A 15,837-nucleotide genomic window follows, 5' to 3' on the forward strand; every position below is an offset into this window, starting at 1 on the left:
TGTAAGATTAACGTTGCGCCGTGCTTGAATAATAGCGTTTTTTCTTGGCTGCACTATCGCCCTGCACTGCCCTGCACTACCCAATAGCGTTGCACTAATGTTGCACTAGTGTTGCACTAGTGGGCAATAGTGCAGCCAAGAAAAAACGCTATAAGTCTGTATGGTGTGATTGGTCGCTTGAGATACCGGTATGCGCCGTAGCGCTCTGCGCATGAAGAAATGCCTGGATTGGCGGAGAGCGAAGAAGAACAATTAGTCGATGCTTGACGCTGGATGGAGTAGGCGTCTTGTGCATCTGGTCGAGTAATAAAGTTACTTTTTCCATAATTATATATCAATATTGTCTTTCACCTGCCTACATCCATTTCCTGACATCTCCCAGTGTGCTCCAAATTCAAATGGTTGCGTAGCAGGCATGCCTGCGTAAAAATAATTTGAACGTAAAAAACCCTAGATGCACGTTGGGTCGCGGTTGGCCGCACTGCATTCGTAATGTGTAAAAAAAAAAAAATCGGGAAAAATGGACGCCGCGACCGCGAGTGAGCGTATCGGTTTTATCTAAACCCCTCGTCTTGATAGCAAAAATGGGCAATCAATTAGTGGGCATCGCGCCCAGCCAAATATTTCCGGTAGAGCACTATTTGACAGATCATAGTGATTTATTATTCGACGTGAAGTAAGTAACACAAATCGAGTCACTCTACCTTACGTGTGTGTGATATGTACTCTGCCAAGTTGAACACTGTCAAGAGTACTGTCGAGCCGCGTGTTCGAGTGGTATTTGACGGATAAAAACATGTTAATTCTTCGTGATATTTCCTACACTTGCAAGTAATATTAGCAGAGTGATACGTTATATTTAGGTGACGGTGCGAGATTTCCTTTCGACTGATTCTCGCATGATTAGCATTGAGAAAAATATTATGAATAACAGATCAATAATTGACATATGTACACGTAAAAAAGTCTATAACATTTATAAAAAAAAACTTGGGAATGTCATTTAGAATAAATTATAATTATGAATATAATATTATCGCGGGTTTCAAGCTGTTGATTTACAGAATTCTTTGTCGTCCGCAGTTTAGGAAGTACTAGATTCTTCAAAGTGGCTCGGGCTCGCAGTCTGGAGGGCCTGATAGTTGTAAAAGTGTTCGCAATTCATGACCCAACATTGCCATTATCTACCTATAAGGACAAGCTGGAGGAGATCAGGTCGAAGTTAGCCTCGGCTGTCAACTGCCTACCGTTTCAACGAATGATTGTAGGTATCTTAACATAGGAACATTGTTCAATTGTATATAGCTTATTTGAGCACGACTAGAATTAATTGTATGCTTGGATCAGCTCACAGAAAAAGCTGGCTCAATAATGCGGGAATATGTCAAATATTCTCTTTATGACAGGATCAGCACAAGGCCATTTTTAACCAGCATTGAGAAAAAGTGGATCACTTTCCAAGTATTGTACGCTCTTAATCAAGCCCATAAGGTATAGTGACATATGTGAATCATTTAACCCTCCGAGGCTACACCTCTTTTTTTATCTTAAAAATATCGGGCCCTGAATTTTTGTTGGGGTGGTCGCCACTTTATGTAGCCTCGAAGGGTTAAAAAAAAAGAAGATATTTGGTTCAAAATAGCACGCTGCAAAGAGAATTATTCAAGTTACCCTTTTTGACTGAAGTAGTTTATCTTAATTCTTTTCTGTAACTTTTTGTTTATTTAAGTAAAAAATGTATCATTCCTGATTATAATTTTTGAAAATAATTGTTTTTCTTTTCCTACAGTTTGGTGTTTGCCATGGTGACATAAAATTGGAAAATATTATGATAACCAGTTGGAACTGGGTGTTACTCACAGATTTTGCCAGTTTTAAGCCGACGTATTTACCAGAAGACAATCCCGCGGATTTTTCATACTTTTTTGATACTTCTAGGAGAAGGTAAAATCTTCGCTAAAGCCACCCTCTTTCTTCTTTTTATTTTGATAAAGCAATCTCAATTTAATATATTTTCAGGACGTGCTACATAGCGCCCGAACGATTTGTGAAAACACTGTCTTCAGAATTGAGTAATACGTTGCTGTTACCAGAACAAGAAGTTAAGACGGGTGATCTGCATCCCATGATGGATATCTTTTCCGCAGGCTGTGCTTTAACAGAATTGTATAACGAAGGTCATCCACCGTTCGATTTTTCACAACTCTTGGGTAGGTATATAATATTTTTAGTTCTGTTTTCTTTTGTCGAATAAAAAATGAATATGAAGTAAAATAGAAGTAAAATAGAAGTAAAATAGAAGTAAAATCCGGCCTTAACACGTGAGTTCTATTAATGTGGTGATAATGTATTCAGCGTACAGGAACAACGAATATTCTGTGAGTAAGCACTTGGACAGTATAGACGACCCAGGAATACGCGAGCTGCTTAGGTCAATGCTAGAGAGAAATCCAACGAATAGGAAGAGCGCAGAGATCTATCTGTCTCAAACTCGCGGCACCATCTTCCCGGAATACTTTTATTCCTTCCTGCAGTCGTACATGCTCATTTTCTCCGCCGCTCCGATTTTATCACCGGACGAGAAGATAACGCGGTTGAAGAAGGACATTGGCAATATTATAAGTATACTAAAGACGGACGAAAGTGAACGAATGAAAACGAGCGAGACGAAACCTGCGGAAACCGCGAAATCTTGTCAATACGAGAGTAATGTGGAATCGATTAAGGACGATTCTGGTCACAGCGAAGAAAATACGATGGTGGAAGTCGACAGCGATCAAAGTTCTGATAAGACCGATTTAAATCAAACTGACATGAAAAGTACTGTCCAAGATGTTGGCAGTGATATTCAAGTGGATACGGAACCGGAGATTAAATCGTCCGAAGATTGTAAACAAACGTGCGATGCAGAGTCCAAGAAATCAATCTCTACCTCGAATGAAACTCTAGAAGGACTCGTTATCATAACTCAACTCGTTACATCTTGCATAAGAGGATTGCATCATTCGCAATCCAAGTTGCACAGTTTAGAGATATTATTAGAGCTGGCTGAAAATGTTTCTGATGAAACAATTCTTGATAGAATATTACCTTATATTGTAAGTACTAAAATGCCAATTTTTAGAATTTTTTTACAAAAATATTTTATATGAATTTATATTTATTGAGCTAACTCTGAAAAATTGCTTAAACGAATTAACTGCATGTTTTATATTGTTAATTATTGCTAACATATATATTTTTAAATCTTATCTAGTTCCATTTGATTCACGATCCGGCGCCGCGAGTAAGAGTATCAGCGATACACACTTTAACGAAATGTTTACATCTTGTGAAATCGATACCATCTTCAGATGTGAACATATTTCCCGAGTACATTCTACCAGGTTTAGCGCATATAACTCAAGACGAAGCAGTTATAGTTAGGGCAGCTTACGCGGAGAATATTGCGTATTTGGCGCACATTGCTTTGCGTTATCTGGAAAACGCTCATCTGTCTAACTTGGGTAACAAGGAGGGACCAAAGCCCAGTTACGACAGCGAACTACAAACCTTACACGAAATGGTATAGATATCTTCTATATTTTATTTAAAAAAGAAAAAGAATAAAACGACAAAATTTATTTGAACTAGAGCTGAAACATTATCAATTATCCTAATATAATCCTCGTATCTTTATCTTTCATGTAGGTTCAACAATCTGTGTCCATGCTGTTAACGGATCCCCAAAATTTAGTGAAACAAACGTTAATGGAAAACGGAATAAACAAATTGTGCGTGTTCTTCGGAAAACAAAAAGCCAATGATATTTTGCTCAGTCACGTCATCACATTTTTAAATGACAAAGAGGATAAGGAACTGAGAGGCTCTTTTTTTGAATGCATAGTCGGTGTGGCTGCATATGTCGGTTGGCATAGTAGTCCGATACTAATGCCGCTTCTGCAGCAAGGTCTATCCGATCCTGAAGAGTTTGTAATCACAAAGGCCATAAATGCCATGGCAACACTTACAGAACTGGGTCTACTACATAAATCTGCTCTCTATCAGTTATTATCAGAAACTATGGTCTTCCTGGTATGTCATCGTTATGATATATTTGATAAATCTTTGATATATACATATAGTAATTCAAAAATTAGAACCTTTCTAATATATTTTATATAAAGTCCAGAACTAATATTCTCTTATTGAGACAGATCGGCAAGATTAAAGATATAGGATTTTATTAAAATTTTGATAAATTTTAAAATTATTATTAAAAACAAATTCTCTTCTTTGAAAAATTTACAATTTTTTAGAACAATAGATATTTAATGTTGAAAATTAACAAATTAGACAAGAGACTTTTAAATTTTTATTAAAGAAGACTTTGATTGAATTTGGAAGTACTATTGATGTACACAGCCATTTTTTATAGGTTCACCCAAATCTTTGGATACGTCATGCAACCGTCGGCTTTATATCCGCGGCGGCGAGAACTCTGAATGTGGTGGATGTCCAATGTAAAGTTCAGACAATGCTTCAACCATATCTGAAGCACTCATTGATCCAAATAGAAAAGGAGATTTTATTACTCGAGGCACTTGTTCCTCCGATATCCAGAATAGTATACGATTCTGTGGTGAAGTATAACGATGTGGAGGAATTATTCCAAGTACTTGAACACAAGCAGGCAGCCAGAGCAAAAGTCATAACGGGTGTGGTACCGCCACAATACAACGACATGAGTACCTCCTTAAGAAATGTATGTAACATTTATTATATTAGCGTATATTTGATTTTCAAAATAACATTTAAAAAAAATTTTGTTATATATTGCAAGAAAACTAAATTTTAGAATAAAAATATAAAATAATGTTGCATATTGTGCATTTATCGCGCCTTCAGCGAGAGAAATTTGAGCGAAACTGATATCGTTTATTATTGCGTGTGACAAAGATTTAATTCAAAAAGATTCACAAACAGATCCTTTTTAGCTTTTTAGGCGACTGACTTCGGAATCGATGACCGAGGCAGTTGAGGATCAGTTGCTGATCATGAAGCCTCACTTGATGAAGATCAACAAATATCGCAATTCCGCAGAGTCGAAGCAAAATGCTATCAAGTCCGTAGATGGCAAGTTGGAGTTGAGTCCAGTGAAGGATAGGATAAGACACCATGTCGTCGTATTATATCCTGATACTAAGGGAGACTTAACTCTCCCGCCATTCAAAAGATTGGACCGAAGAACATCGGAGACCGTTGGCACATACGCAACGATGAATCAAGAATGGCGCACGATGTTTGCAGCTCAAGATAACACTCAGGTATTACAGCTGACAGTTGATTGAGAGGTCTTTCTATATCGTCCTGCTGATTATATTGTTTGCAATAATTATTCTTATATTATTGCTACAGCACGCTATAGTTAAAATGTCAGACATGACTGGAAGCAGTGGTAGCCCTAGTCAGAGCATACACAGCGGGGACATCCATTTATCTCCGCATCATTGCCTATCAGATATGACCAGCATTAATTCTCTCATGAACGATCATTCGCTTCACGAGCGATCTTACATACAATGTAAGTGAAATTAAGGCGAATATTAAAATAATAATATGTAATTTTTGTGTTTTATAAAATCATAGAAAAATATTAAATGATCGTGACAATTTTGCAGATAGGTGTGCACCTTGCCGATTAGAAGTGCGGCAATTAACGTACCGAAAGCAAGAACAACACGCAGCAATATTAAGAGCAAAACGTTGGGCTAACAACGTCGCCTGCGAAGCTGGTAAATAAAAATTGAATCTCTGTACATATTACATCGTGCTGTATGATTCAGTATGATTATTATATGCTTTTTTTATTCATTATCGATATTGGCTAAAAGGCTCCACATCACTGCCAAAGGATTGGAGGCCCCGAGGAATTCCCGTCGCGCATCTTCACGAGCATCGAGCAGCAGTGAATAGATTGGTTTCAATACCGGATACTAGCCTGTTCGCGAGTAGTTCCTCCGATGGATGCATCAAGATTTGGGACGCCAGTAAGATGGAGGGACGAAATATTGCTAATCGTTCTAGGTATTGTTTTTCTCTTCCAGAACACTTACACGTTGAAGATTTTAACTAATTTGTTATATCATTTTCAATTTGAAGCTTCGAGTTATGTAGTATTTAATTTTTTGATATTGTTCTTTACAGGCAAACGTACATGCACAGAGGAGGTCCGCTGGTTGGCTTAACTGTATGCGACCAAGGGCAATCTTTAGCGAGCTCGGCGAGCACATCTGGAACGGTATTCGTACTTCGGATTGAGCCAAACTCCAGTAAAATGAGTTTGATCGGCACTCGTCAATTGGATCTCCAGGTGATTAGAGATTTCCGCAGTAATATAAAAATTTGATACACAGGAATATTAAAGACATGTTGTTCGCGATTGATGTAACAGGAAGAAGGATGCGCTGTCGATCTTCAGTATCTAGATTCTGGCTCGCAATCGGTTCTTGTGTACGCCTCTTTGTACGGATCACTGGTAGGTTGGGATCTACGATGTCCCGGCACAACGTGGCGCTTGGAAAACGATTTGAAGCACGGAGTTATCACGTCGTTTTGCGTAAACAGTCATCAGCAATGGTTGACCCTCGGCACGAGCTCGGGTATCCACACCTGTTGGGACTTGAGGTTCCAACTGCCGATAACAAGTATCAAGCATCCAACAGGTAGCTTATCTCGCTGATGTTATTTTCCATTACTTTGTACAAATGATATAGCTTAAAATACTTTCTATCGTTTTAACGATGCCATTCTACCGTTTCTCATCGTTTCAGGTGCCAGAGTGCGAAAGGTGATTACGCATCCAACGGAGCATTCGTGGATAATCTCAGCGGTGCAAGGTAACAACGAGATCTCCATGTGGAATCTGGAGACCGATATTCGACAGATGGTTCTGTGGGCATCAAATGCTCCACCGTTGAGCCGTACTCAAACCGGCCACACTGTGTGTGCCATGTACACCGGATGCATCGATTGCTCGGGCTTCCTTCTGGCCGGCGGAACCGATATGCGATTACGCTTCTGGGACTTTAATAGACCTACCGCATCCTATGTCGCTCTGCCCGCCGCTAACGATGTTCTCACTCCAAATTCATTGGCATACGAGTCAGTGATCGAATATAAAATTAATTATGTCGCTTAATATACATATTCATCGTGTTCTCGCATAATAATGTACGATATTGCTTCTCTGTTTACAGTTTACGTTTGATAGACGGAACGAACGTTGTGCAAGAAGTATTGGTGGACGATGATTCTAATCCGTTGTCCGGAAGTGATGCGAGAGGAAGAAACATGGAGGATAGCGGTCCCGAGACTCCACCCTCCGGCCAGCATGACACAATCTCTGCTGTGGCCATGTCGAACACCTGCATTCTCACCGGTAGCACGGACGGTCTGATACAAGTCTGGAAATGATTGTTCTTCTCGCTCCCAAATATGATTCCAAAGTTCCTCGCACAGACGACAAAAGATTTTACCAGTGCAATGCGGAATTTCTCCCCAGTAATAACGAAACTATTGTGATCCAAGTAAGGAATAAGTTATTCTAGAATTCTTCAGGTAAATTCTCCAGCAATGCCGGACAGTGTGATCGTAGTATAATTTATTTAAGGACAGTCGCGCGGAGGAATTGTGATGGCGGTATAATTATGATACCTACCATAATATTTCGTTTCGGCAAAAATGACTTATCATATTTTTTTAACAATTCCGTGATTGGTGGCAGGACTCGGTAGAAGTTATGATAAATACAGCTTCCGTATTAGTAAGATGATAATTTACAGTTTGCACAGTTTTTCTTGCAATTTTGCAAAAGGTAAAAACCTTGTCTTATTCAAAATTTATACGAGCTCTTTCCCGCTATATGAGTAATCTGCTAATCGACTTTTCATATTCTTCCACAACAACTCTAAATTAATTATTTCCATATTTAATTGAATCTAAACCGATCTATTTTGAGTAAATTTCTCACTTGCATCATCTGGGTGTGGTTTTTATTTCTTGTGACACCTGTAGTTTATTAATTTTTTCCGGAAAGGTTGTTTCCTGTCTTTTCAATTCTTAAAAAAAACATACAAGAGAAGACAAGACATGTCGCCGAGACGACAGGTCTCAGTGGAAGTTACGATGGTATCATACTTATATCACTGTGCAAAAGAGAAAAGCTAACTCTACAAATCAAATATATTTATTCCTAGATTCGTTCACGTTTATATAATTTTGAAAAAATTGGAAATCCTATTTCTATATATAATTTTATACATTAACTATATAGGTAAATACAATTCTCTTAATTGTATTTAAATTTAAGCTGTATTTATATTGTTCAATTTGCTTGGATAATGCGTTAAGACGTCTGTTATCGCTTTCTTGAGCCACAAGCATCAACTTACGCACAGCATCGCCGTGTTGTACGAACTCTGTGATCCTGGACTGTACATAGAGCATGTAATATACATGATATTTAAGGCTACCAATGATTACAATTGCGCTGTAGAGGCGTGCATTTTTTTTAAAAAGAGTTGAACGTAAACTGACATTATAATGTAACATATATGATGTACATAGCTTATTTTTATATTATATGTAAGAAAGAAAAAAAAGAAAGAGAGCTATTACCGAGTATTAGACGAGTTTAGAATGTCGATGTTACACAGATCGATAGACAAGCCTTCGAGGTAATTGTATCTAAGCAGATATTTAGCGGGTCCGTATACGCGCACTATAAATTTAAACACTGAAAGGTAAGAAAAGTTGCATCAATGCGAAATGACTTTGCAACACAGTGGAACACTCTTACGAGCATAGAATATCCAAAAAAATAATCTATGAGCTATATTTTTTATAGCTTTTGGCTTTATTTTTTGGATTATTTATATACCGTTAACTTTTTTTCACTCTGATACAAAGTTACTTTCCGCAATGCGATTTTCGTAGTTTCCCCTTTTTTTTAACACACGTGTGAATACGGACCGTGAAGCGAGGAATAATCAAATTCGCGTACGAAAGATGCAATGCGCGAAACAATTATCTCTCGCTTCGTACTTTACGTGATGAACGCGTAAGTAGCTGTATGTAATCACGAATGTTTATGTATACTAGTTTGCTAGTATTGTCACACACGGACACATACGTACACGCAACCACATTGACTGAAATACTCGTAACCGGTGGACGTATATTGTCTAAAAACTACGTTGTTACAATAAATTCATATTTTTAACGCACGATGCGTTTCTCGCTTACGTTTGGCACGACACAGATCCGAGAGTTGAACCGAAAATTTCCTTTACCACGGACAGACAGGCGCGGCGGGATAAGGTACGCGTCCCGGGAACGCGTACGTATCCGGATTTATGGTCCTGCAGATCTGTTTCCAGCGCTCCTTACCATCTCTACCTTGACGATGCGGGTTGTTTGCATAGTATCTGCGATTTTGAGTGTCGTACGAGGACTGCTGAGGGAACCATAGGTCGAGCCAAGGTATACAAAAAGCAGAATTGACCAGCAGCAACAGCAGGATGATTAACTTCATTTTAATTGTATCTTCTAAAAACTGCGGACTGCGGTCATAATCTCGTAATAATATCCTTGTGATGATCTGGAAGGAGAAAGAAAGTTATTTTCTATTTTTGTGAGTATTTTTTTCACTCGTGTGTTAAAATTTGATCGTTCAATTTTGCATTATATTAACGTCTAGTATTATGTTTTAATATTTCTAAACTGAAGTATAAAAAATTTCTAAAGCTAGAAAGATGAGTACATTTTTTAGTCATCTTTCGAGGTTGATAATTTTATAAAAATACAATATACATATCTTTATATTAAAAAAAAAAAAACTTCATTGAAAATAAATTTCTAAAGTAGAGTGGAAAAATTGTTCAAGAAGAGCAAAATTTCTCGTTCACTTACAGTCTTTTGGAATTTACTTGATTTTTTTAAGTTGCCCGTTTCTCATTGTAATTGAAATTAATATTGTGAAATTAATATTCTTACATTATTCAGTTTCCTTCGATCTCTTTGGTATCCGTGATGATATAGGATCTATGGTAGAACACCAAGTGAATGTCCTGCAAATAAAGAATGAAAGTTCTATTGGAAGTAACGCCCGCCGATTGTACCACTACTGACAAGTGTCGCAGCTCACGGTAGTAAGCACCAAAGTGGCTTAAAGACAGGGACAACGCGTGTTCACGCACCAAAAAACCGTATAATGGAAACGTCGTTGCGTCACGAGCTCAAAGTTTTCTTATCGCGCCTTTCACACTTTCTGAATTGTGGAATTAACAACGATGCGACGTCTTTCCTAAAATATTCGTCTTACTAATCGCGCTGTCATGTGCGCATCTGTTTTTCAATCGTACAATAATGTAAAATGATTAAGATCACCTCTGTAAAATGACGATTGTTAGAACGTAGATATAATAATTGACAATTGACTTCTGTCTAATCGTAAGCAACTGTAACAAGTGCACTACCGCAGTGGAGAGATGCTGGATGCTTACCGCTGTTTTATATGCCACCGGCCTACCGCCCTACCGCTCAGAAAAATATATGCGCGGCTAATGGTGAATCTGCGTTGCCTTTTGATGAAGGAACTCGGGATAGCGAATGGGAGAGTACGTGTTCGATTGACTTCAGTAAGAATATGCAGTAGTCTTTTATGATCATATATTAAAGGATAGAAAATGGCACAAAAATCTGGCTGAATCTTGATTTTACAATTCATAATTGAAATGTAATTCTATTAGAATCACACAATTGAATCGATATAATTAAATACATCGACAGAATTATTTAATTTTATTTAATCACAGATCTAGATATTCGATCTTCAGTTGCTTCAATCATAGATTTTTGTATCATTTTAAGATTTCTTTCTTCGATGTCTCAGAATTACATATCTGAAAGATATTAAGCATTTCGAATTTATATATCCAAACATACGATCTGTATTACGATATTTTGCATTACAGATTCCCAAGTTTTCGATTTACACTCATATGATCGAAGCTTGAATCACACTGGATGCTGGCTGCTGGATCCTTCGTTATTTTTCTATAAGGGGATTGCGATCGAGCCGCCGAAGAGATTTTATATTCCAGCGAGTCTCCCGTGTCTTCACGATTATTTCCGCGATTTAGGATTCTGCACGTGCTGGCAAAGTGACGCACTCGCTTGCGCGCCTCTGAACTTGGGGAAGGCCCTTTCTCACTCGCGTTTTGATCGTTGTTTACAGCGATTTATATGCAACATTCGTAACTCTTTTTCTCCCTCACTCGCGCATTCCGCGCACGCAATATCGTTTGCGGGGAAATACAAGGGAGATGGATGAGATACTGATACCATCGTAATTACTCATTTGCCCGGTATGCCGCATCCTATGATAATGATATTTTCACGTGACTCCTTGAGGCATAGGAAGAAAGAAAAAACCCTGTGTGTGCTAATGACGCTCGGAAGACGCAGAAATGGCTGACCGAATCGCGATTGCGTATCAGAGATCGGATACGGTTCCTCCGCGGATTAGCATTCGATGTTTAATTCATGGATCGCGCTTTCGGAGCCGCGCTCAACGTAGGCGTATCCGCGAAATCCGGCACTCTGTGCATAAAATAATAATTTTGCATAACGTAACGCGCCACACCGGCACGTGCTTGCATGTCGTTGCGTGCACTCGATCATAAAGTACACCGCACCGGATGAATTTCGCGGTGTGCGTTTTTCCTCCAGAAGATTGTGAAAAGGATCGCGTGACCCACATTATAATATGCAGCCTGCACGGACCGATCCGCGCGCGCGATATATTCCATCCTCGCGTATACCCGACTCTTCCGCGCTCGCGCCCAACTTTATTGGGAGTTGCTCTACATCCGAATATCGTGCCAAGGACGCTGCTTGCGCCGATACCGAGGACCGGATTATCTTATCGGCGAACTTGACACACTTTACGCACCGCGAAACCGATCGCGCGAACCGAAGCGCAAGTTGCCCTTTAATCCCTTGGGTTTTTTCCCCCGATATGTTTCTTTAAATATTTTCCTAGGTAAAACGCTTATCATCCCTGTATTATCTAACAATAAGCTACATTTAATTGGTCGAGATAAGGATTCAAGAGAAAATTTTTAATTCACAGGAATTTGAGAGAAATGACAATTAGTAGTTATAAATATTATTTAAATGTTTCAATGATGCCGTAGGGTAACATAGTAATCCGACGTTTTTCCTTCCAGCTTATTATCCCACTTGGAAGGAAAGAGATAATTTCCCTGGTGCAATTATAGCATCAATCCACGTCGGTGCAAATTAGCCCTTGCAGTGGTAAGCAATTGCAGTGGATACAGCACTTTTCCGTTCGTTATTCCGCATCTTACATGAAGTCTTTCTCAATCTCATTCACATTGCACGCAACTTCTTACAGGAAAGTGACTACAAGATACTGGTAATCAATCTTTAATTACGTAATACCGACTGTACGTCGCATAAAAAGAATTGGGTTATACGTAAACAAATAACTCGGATTGCCTTGAAGGAAATCATTGGGAGCTGATAGGCCCATTTATCGAGTACGATACTCGTAAATTGCAAATGACGAGGTCAATCGCTTCACGCAACTGCATATAACTTGTCCTTACACTTGACGGATTACGGATCCTTCCACGAAAGGACGAGCTCTCGAATTATGGACCATTGAGCAACGGGGCTCGATTTGCTCTACCGATTTCCTATTACCGTAATAGTCGGTTTCCAGTCCACCCGACTATTAATAGCGTTTGGCAGAGAAAGTATGTCTATTTTCCACACAGATGCTCGCAATAGACGAGCGATTTTTTATTAGCTCATTCCACACGAAATTGAATTTAGAGTTACAAAAAAAAAAGTGTAGTAGAATATTATATAAATATATAAATATTATAAATATATATATATACGACGCCGTACGTGATAAACGCGGAAATCATGTGCAATGTAAAGCTATTTAAGAGACTCGCTTTCATCTAGTGACTCAAACTAGTTTGTGGGTGGAGGAAGTTTTCAATGCATTTGAAAATATGCGATCAAATCGCTTTCCGCGGAAGCTTCCACACCTCTCCCGCTTCACTCTCGCGAATTTTTGGCAAGAAATGCTTTCTCGAAGAAGCGCGTTTACGGCTTCTATCTCCTTCTTCCTTCACTTCTTTCCCAAGAATTCATCTCGAATCCGCTAGATCTGACGTTGAAATTCGGGTCGGGTCAAGTTGATCTTGTTCTCATTAATTGTGACAGTGATAACACGTAACTGATATCGTGATCTGGCAAAAAAATTCAAAGATAATATAGAATAAATGTAGGAGAGTCGCTTAGAAATTTGAACCGCTAATAAACATACGCAATTACAATTTATATTAAAATAAGAGATCAACTGATCATTGCTGTGATCCAGGAAAAAAATTCCTGGAGATGAGCCGGATAAGACGTCCGACACGCCTAAAAACATCCGCGAATATGCGCTCGCACGTCACTTCTTGTTGGGAGATTTGCAGACATGCCGTGGTAAATCGTCTAAATATTTGGCTACTGCAGACTTCATCAAAACTGCTCCGTGCAGTCGACTGCACCACATGCGTCAGTTTCGTTTCGCTCGACATTCGCTGAAAAGCGTTGATCACTTCGTCAAGCTTATCTGATCTCACGTGTCCGTCGGAGTCCCTTCGAATGTCAAATCACGGTGGTATCGATGGCAAAGATAATTGCGAGTCTCTTCGCCGACCCAGTCTCTCCGTAAAGATGCAACGTAGCCTGAGAAAAATGAGCAAAGGCATCAAAAAAATTACCGGTAATGATATCCGATTTGAACGGTACACCTTGTTTAGTTTTTGTAACGCTAGAAATCGCCAATTAATTAGCCAAATCGCTCGATTAGATTAGATAATGAAAATGTAATGTGTACAATTAAGTAATTTTGTGAGTAGAATCTTAATAGTGCTTTTTTAGTGATAAAACTAATGATAAACATTTATTTTTTAAAATAATTTCTTAAAAATAATTTTATGATAGCTGTTAAATGTATAAATATTCAGTTTAATTAAATGATTGTATGACAATTATTAATTTCTTTATTGAAAATTTTGAAGTATAAGAGAAGGAAAAGAGAACAAAAGTTAGTGAATACTTTGCAATTTTGCAATAATAACGCACATTTGGCATTAATTATAAAAAAAAAGAATCCTCTGAAGTGTACCATTAATTAATTTTTGTTCCAATTATAGTTTTTATTCTTGGAATATAATTGTGGAGAATTTCTAGTTCTAGGATTAAAAGCTTGAAATTTCCAAGATTATTTTGAGTGAATAAAATTAGCATGTTTCAATAAATTTACGAATACAAAATATCACTGTCTAACTCGAACACGTTTTCGTAGAAATCATCCAGGAGGATGATAAACATTCGTCATATATATTCCCCGAGCAACTGTCCGCCTTGACCAGTCGCACCGGGTTTTCGAAGGACGAAATTCGTAAACTGTATCGCGCCTTCAAGCAGCTGTGCCCGAGAGGATGCGCGACGTCCGGCGACTTTAAACCCGCATACGCCAAACTGTTTCCGCTTGGCGATCCGGCTAGATACGCGCAAATCGTGTTCAACAGCTTCGACCGAGACGGCGACGGCATCGTCAGCTTCAGCGATCTTCTCGGAGCCATGACATTGATCATCAATGGCAATGTGGACCAAAAGCTTTCCTGGATATTCGGGTGAGAGTTTATCTCATCCTCAATGCTTCTATTAATAGTGATTTCGTGATAATGAATTTAGAGAAAATTGTAGACGGTATTTTGTGAGAAGGTTTAATTATATAGGAATTAGAAAACAATGTTCCATATATTTTTTCAAATTAGAATTAATAGAATTTTAAGACTAGATGACTCTTTGATCGATTTTTTTTTTTAAGTCGATTCATTCTCTTCGCTGAATTAATGATCACGAACATGGCCAAGATGACGAATGTAACACACAAAATACACAAATCCCTTATTGCCTGTCAGGTTCTACGATCTGAATGGCGATGGTTGTATCACGAGACATGAAATGTTGGTCATAGTATCCGCGATTTACGAGATGGTGCAGAATACGCGGACTATCCAGTCCGTGGTTAACAAACAGGTGGACAGGTTCTTTGAAAAGATAGATACGAACAGAGACGGCTTGATCTCAAGGGAGGAATTCATGAGCGGTTGTAAAAATGTACGGAAATATCCCACTACGTAAGAATAACATTATTCGCACTTAACACTAGAAGGACCTTGTTCAATGAAACCTCTTATCGGGCTTTTCTTCAACAGAAAAGCTACAAATATTTTTAATATCGATATCGATAAATGTTAAAAATTAATTTATAGCTGTTTTGTTATTAAACCTCCTAGTGTTAAAATTCAGCACAGTAAGATCTACTTTAATAGCAGTAAATATAAAGATGTATGAGTACCCAGAGACTTCATTAATTCTATTTTTTTACAGGATGCTTTTATATACAGCCAGTTGTTTTTATTTAACAATATCTGGTGATGGAATGAAAGTGACCTTAAGAGATTAATGAAAATAATTTATACATGAAACTATTAAAATATTTATAAAAGTTCACCCTTTTTCCTCTTTCACTCTTGAAGAGTACACATAATATATCACATTATTTCCCCCAGTTTCCTTATAATACAAGATTTTGCATTTACGTTGTGCAAACAGTTTGATATCATCTTAAATACATTTACTGCGTTCGGCAATACAAATCTGAGGCGTCAGAGTGCTCTTTTAACTTGCAAA

General features: G+C 38.3%; 2 protein-coding genes and 1 long non-coding RNA gene across 6 annotated transcripts; 2 read left to right on the forward strand and 1 right to left on the reverse strand.

Annotated features, from left to right (window-relative positions):
- The first annotated feature begins 506 nt into the window (after positions 1 to 506).
- Vps15 (vacuolar protein sorting 15) lies at positions 507 to 9,266 on the forward strand. Of its 2 annotated transcripts, XM_077405769.1 has the most exons (17): positions 507 to 676; positions 1,084 to 1,264; positions 1,348 to 1,491; positions 1,790 to 1,944; positions 2,020 to 2,210; positions 2,356 to 3,098; positions 3,257 to 3,565; positions 3,691 to 4,074; positions 4,418 to 4,744; positions 4,977 to 5,306; positions 5,398 to 5,563; positions 5,661 to 5,774; positions 5,874 to 6,066; positions 6,187 to 6,352; positions 6,434 to 6,704; positions 6,813 to 7,143; positions 7,239 to 9,266. In XM_077405769.1, the coding sequence occupies exons 1-17, from the start codon at positions 585 to 587 to the stop codon at positions 7,453 to 7,455; spliced, it is 4,314 nt and encodes a 1,437-aa protein (XP_077261895.1). In that variant the 5' UTR covers positions 507 to 584; the 3' UTR covers positions 7,456 to 9,266. The 2 variants fall into 2 exon arrangements, with proteins under 2 accessions (XP_077261895.1, XP_077261897.1); XM_077405771.1 differs by lacking the exon at positions 507 to 676 and having other exon boundaries at positions 1,127 to 1,264; positions 1,407 to 1,491.
- Positions 8,620 to 10,534, reverse strand: LOC143897269 (uncharacterized). The gene is made up of 3 exons (XR_013256893.1): positions 10,429 to 10,534; positions 10,036 to 10,109; positions 8,620 to 9,640 (listed from the first exon to the last, which is right to left on the reverse strand). It is a non-coding gene; the product is annotated as an uncharacterized LOC143897269 (long non-coding RNA).
- A 7-nt stretch (positions 10,535 to 10,541) lies between these two features.
- Positions 10,542 to 15,655, forward strand: LOC143897266 (neuronal calcium sensor 1-like). Of its 3 annotated transcripts, none has more exons than XM_077405778.1 (6): positions 10,542 to 12,360; positions 12,461 to 12,824; positions 13,463 to 13,855; positions 14,441 to 14,771; positions 15,063 to 15,261; positions 15,535 to 15,655. In XM_077405778.1, exons 3-6 carry the CDS (start codon positions 13,735 to 13,737, stop codon positions 15,580 to 15,582), a joined length of 699 nt encoding a protein of 232 aa, XP_077261904.1. In that variant the 5' UTR covers positions 10,542 to 12,360; positions 12,461 to 12,824; positions 13,463 to 13,734; the 3' UTR covers positions 15,583 to 15,655. The 3 variants fall into 3 exon arrangements, with proteins under 3 accessions (XP_077261904.1, XP_077261907.1, XP_077261906.1); XM_077405781.1 differs by having other exon boundaries at positions 12,461 to 12,481; positions 12,572 to 13,855; XM_077405780.1 differs by having other exon boundaries at positions 10,542 to 11,408; positions 12,273 to 12,360; positions 12,461 to 13,855.
- Positions 15,656 to 15,837: the final 182 nt, after the last annotated feature.

The sequence above is a fragment of the Temnothorax americanus genome, unplaced genomic scaffold (genome assembly GCF_048541705.1).
Source record: "Temnothorax americanus isolate GAGA-0224 unplaced genomic scaffold, ASM4854170v1 Scaffold2, whole genome shotgun sequence".
Taxonomy (NCBI): Eukaryota; Metazoa; Arthropoda; class Insecta; order Hymenoptera; family Formicidae; genus Temnothorax; species Temnothorax americanus.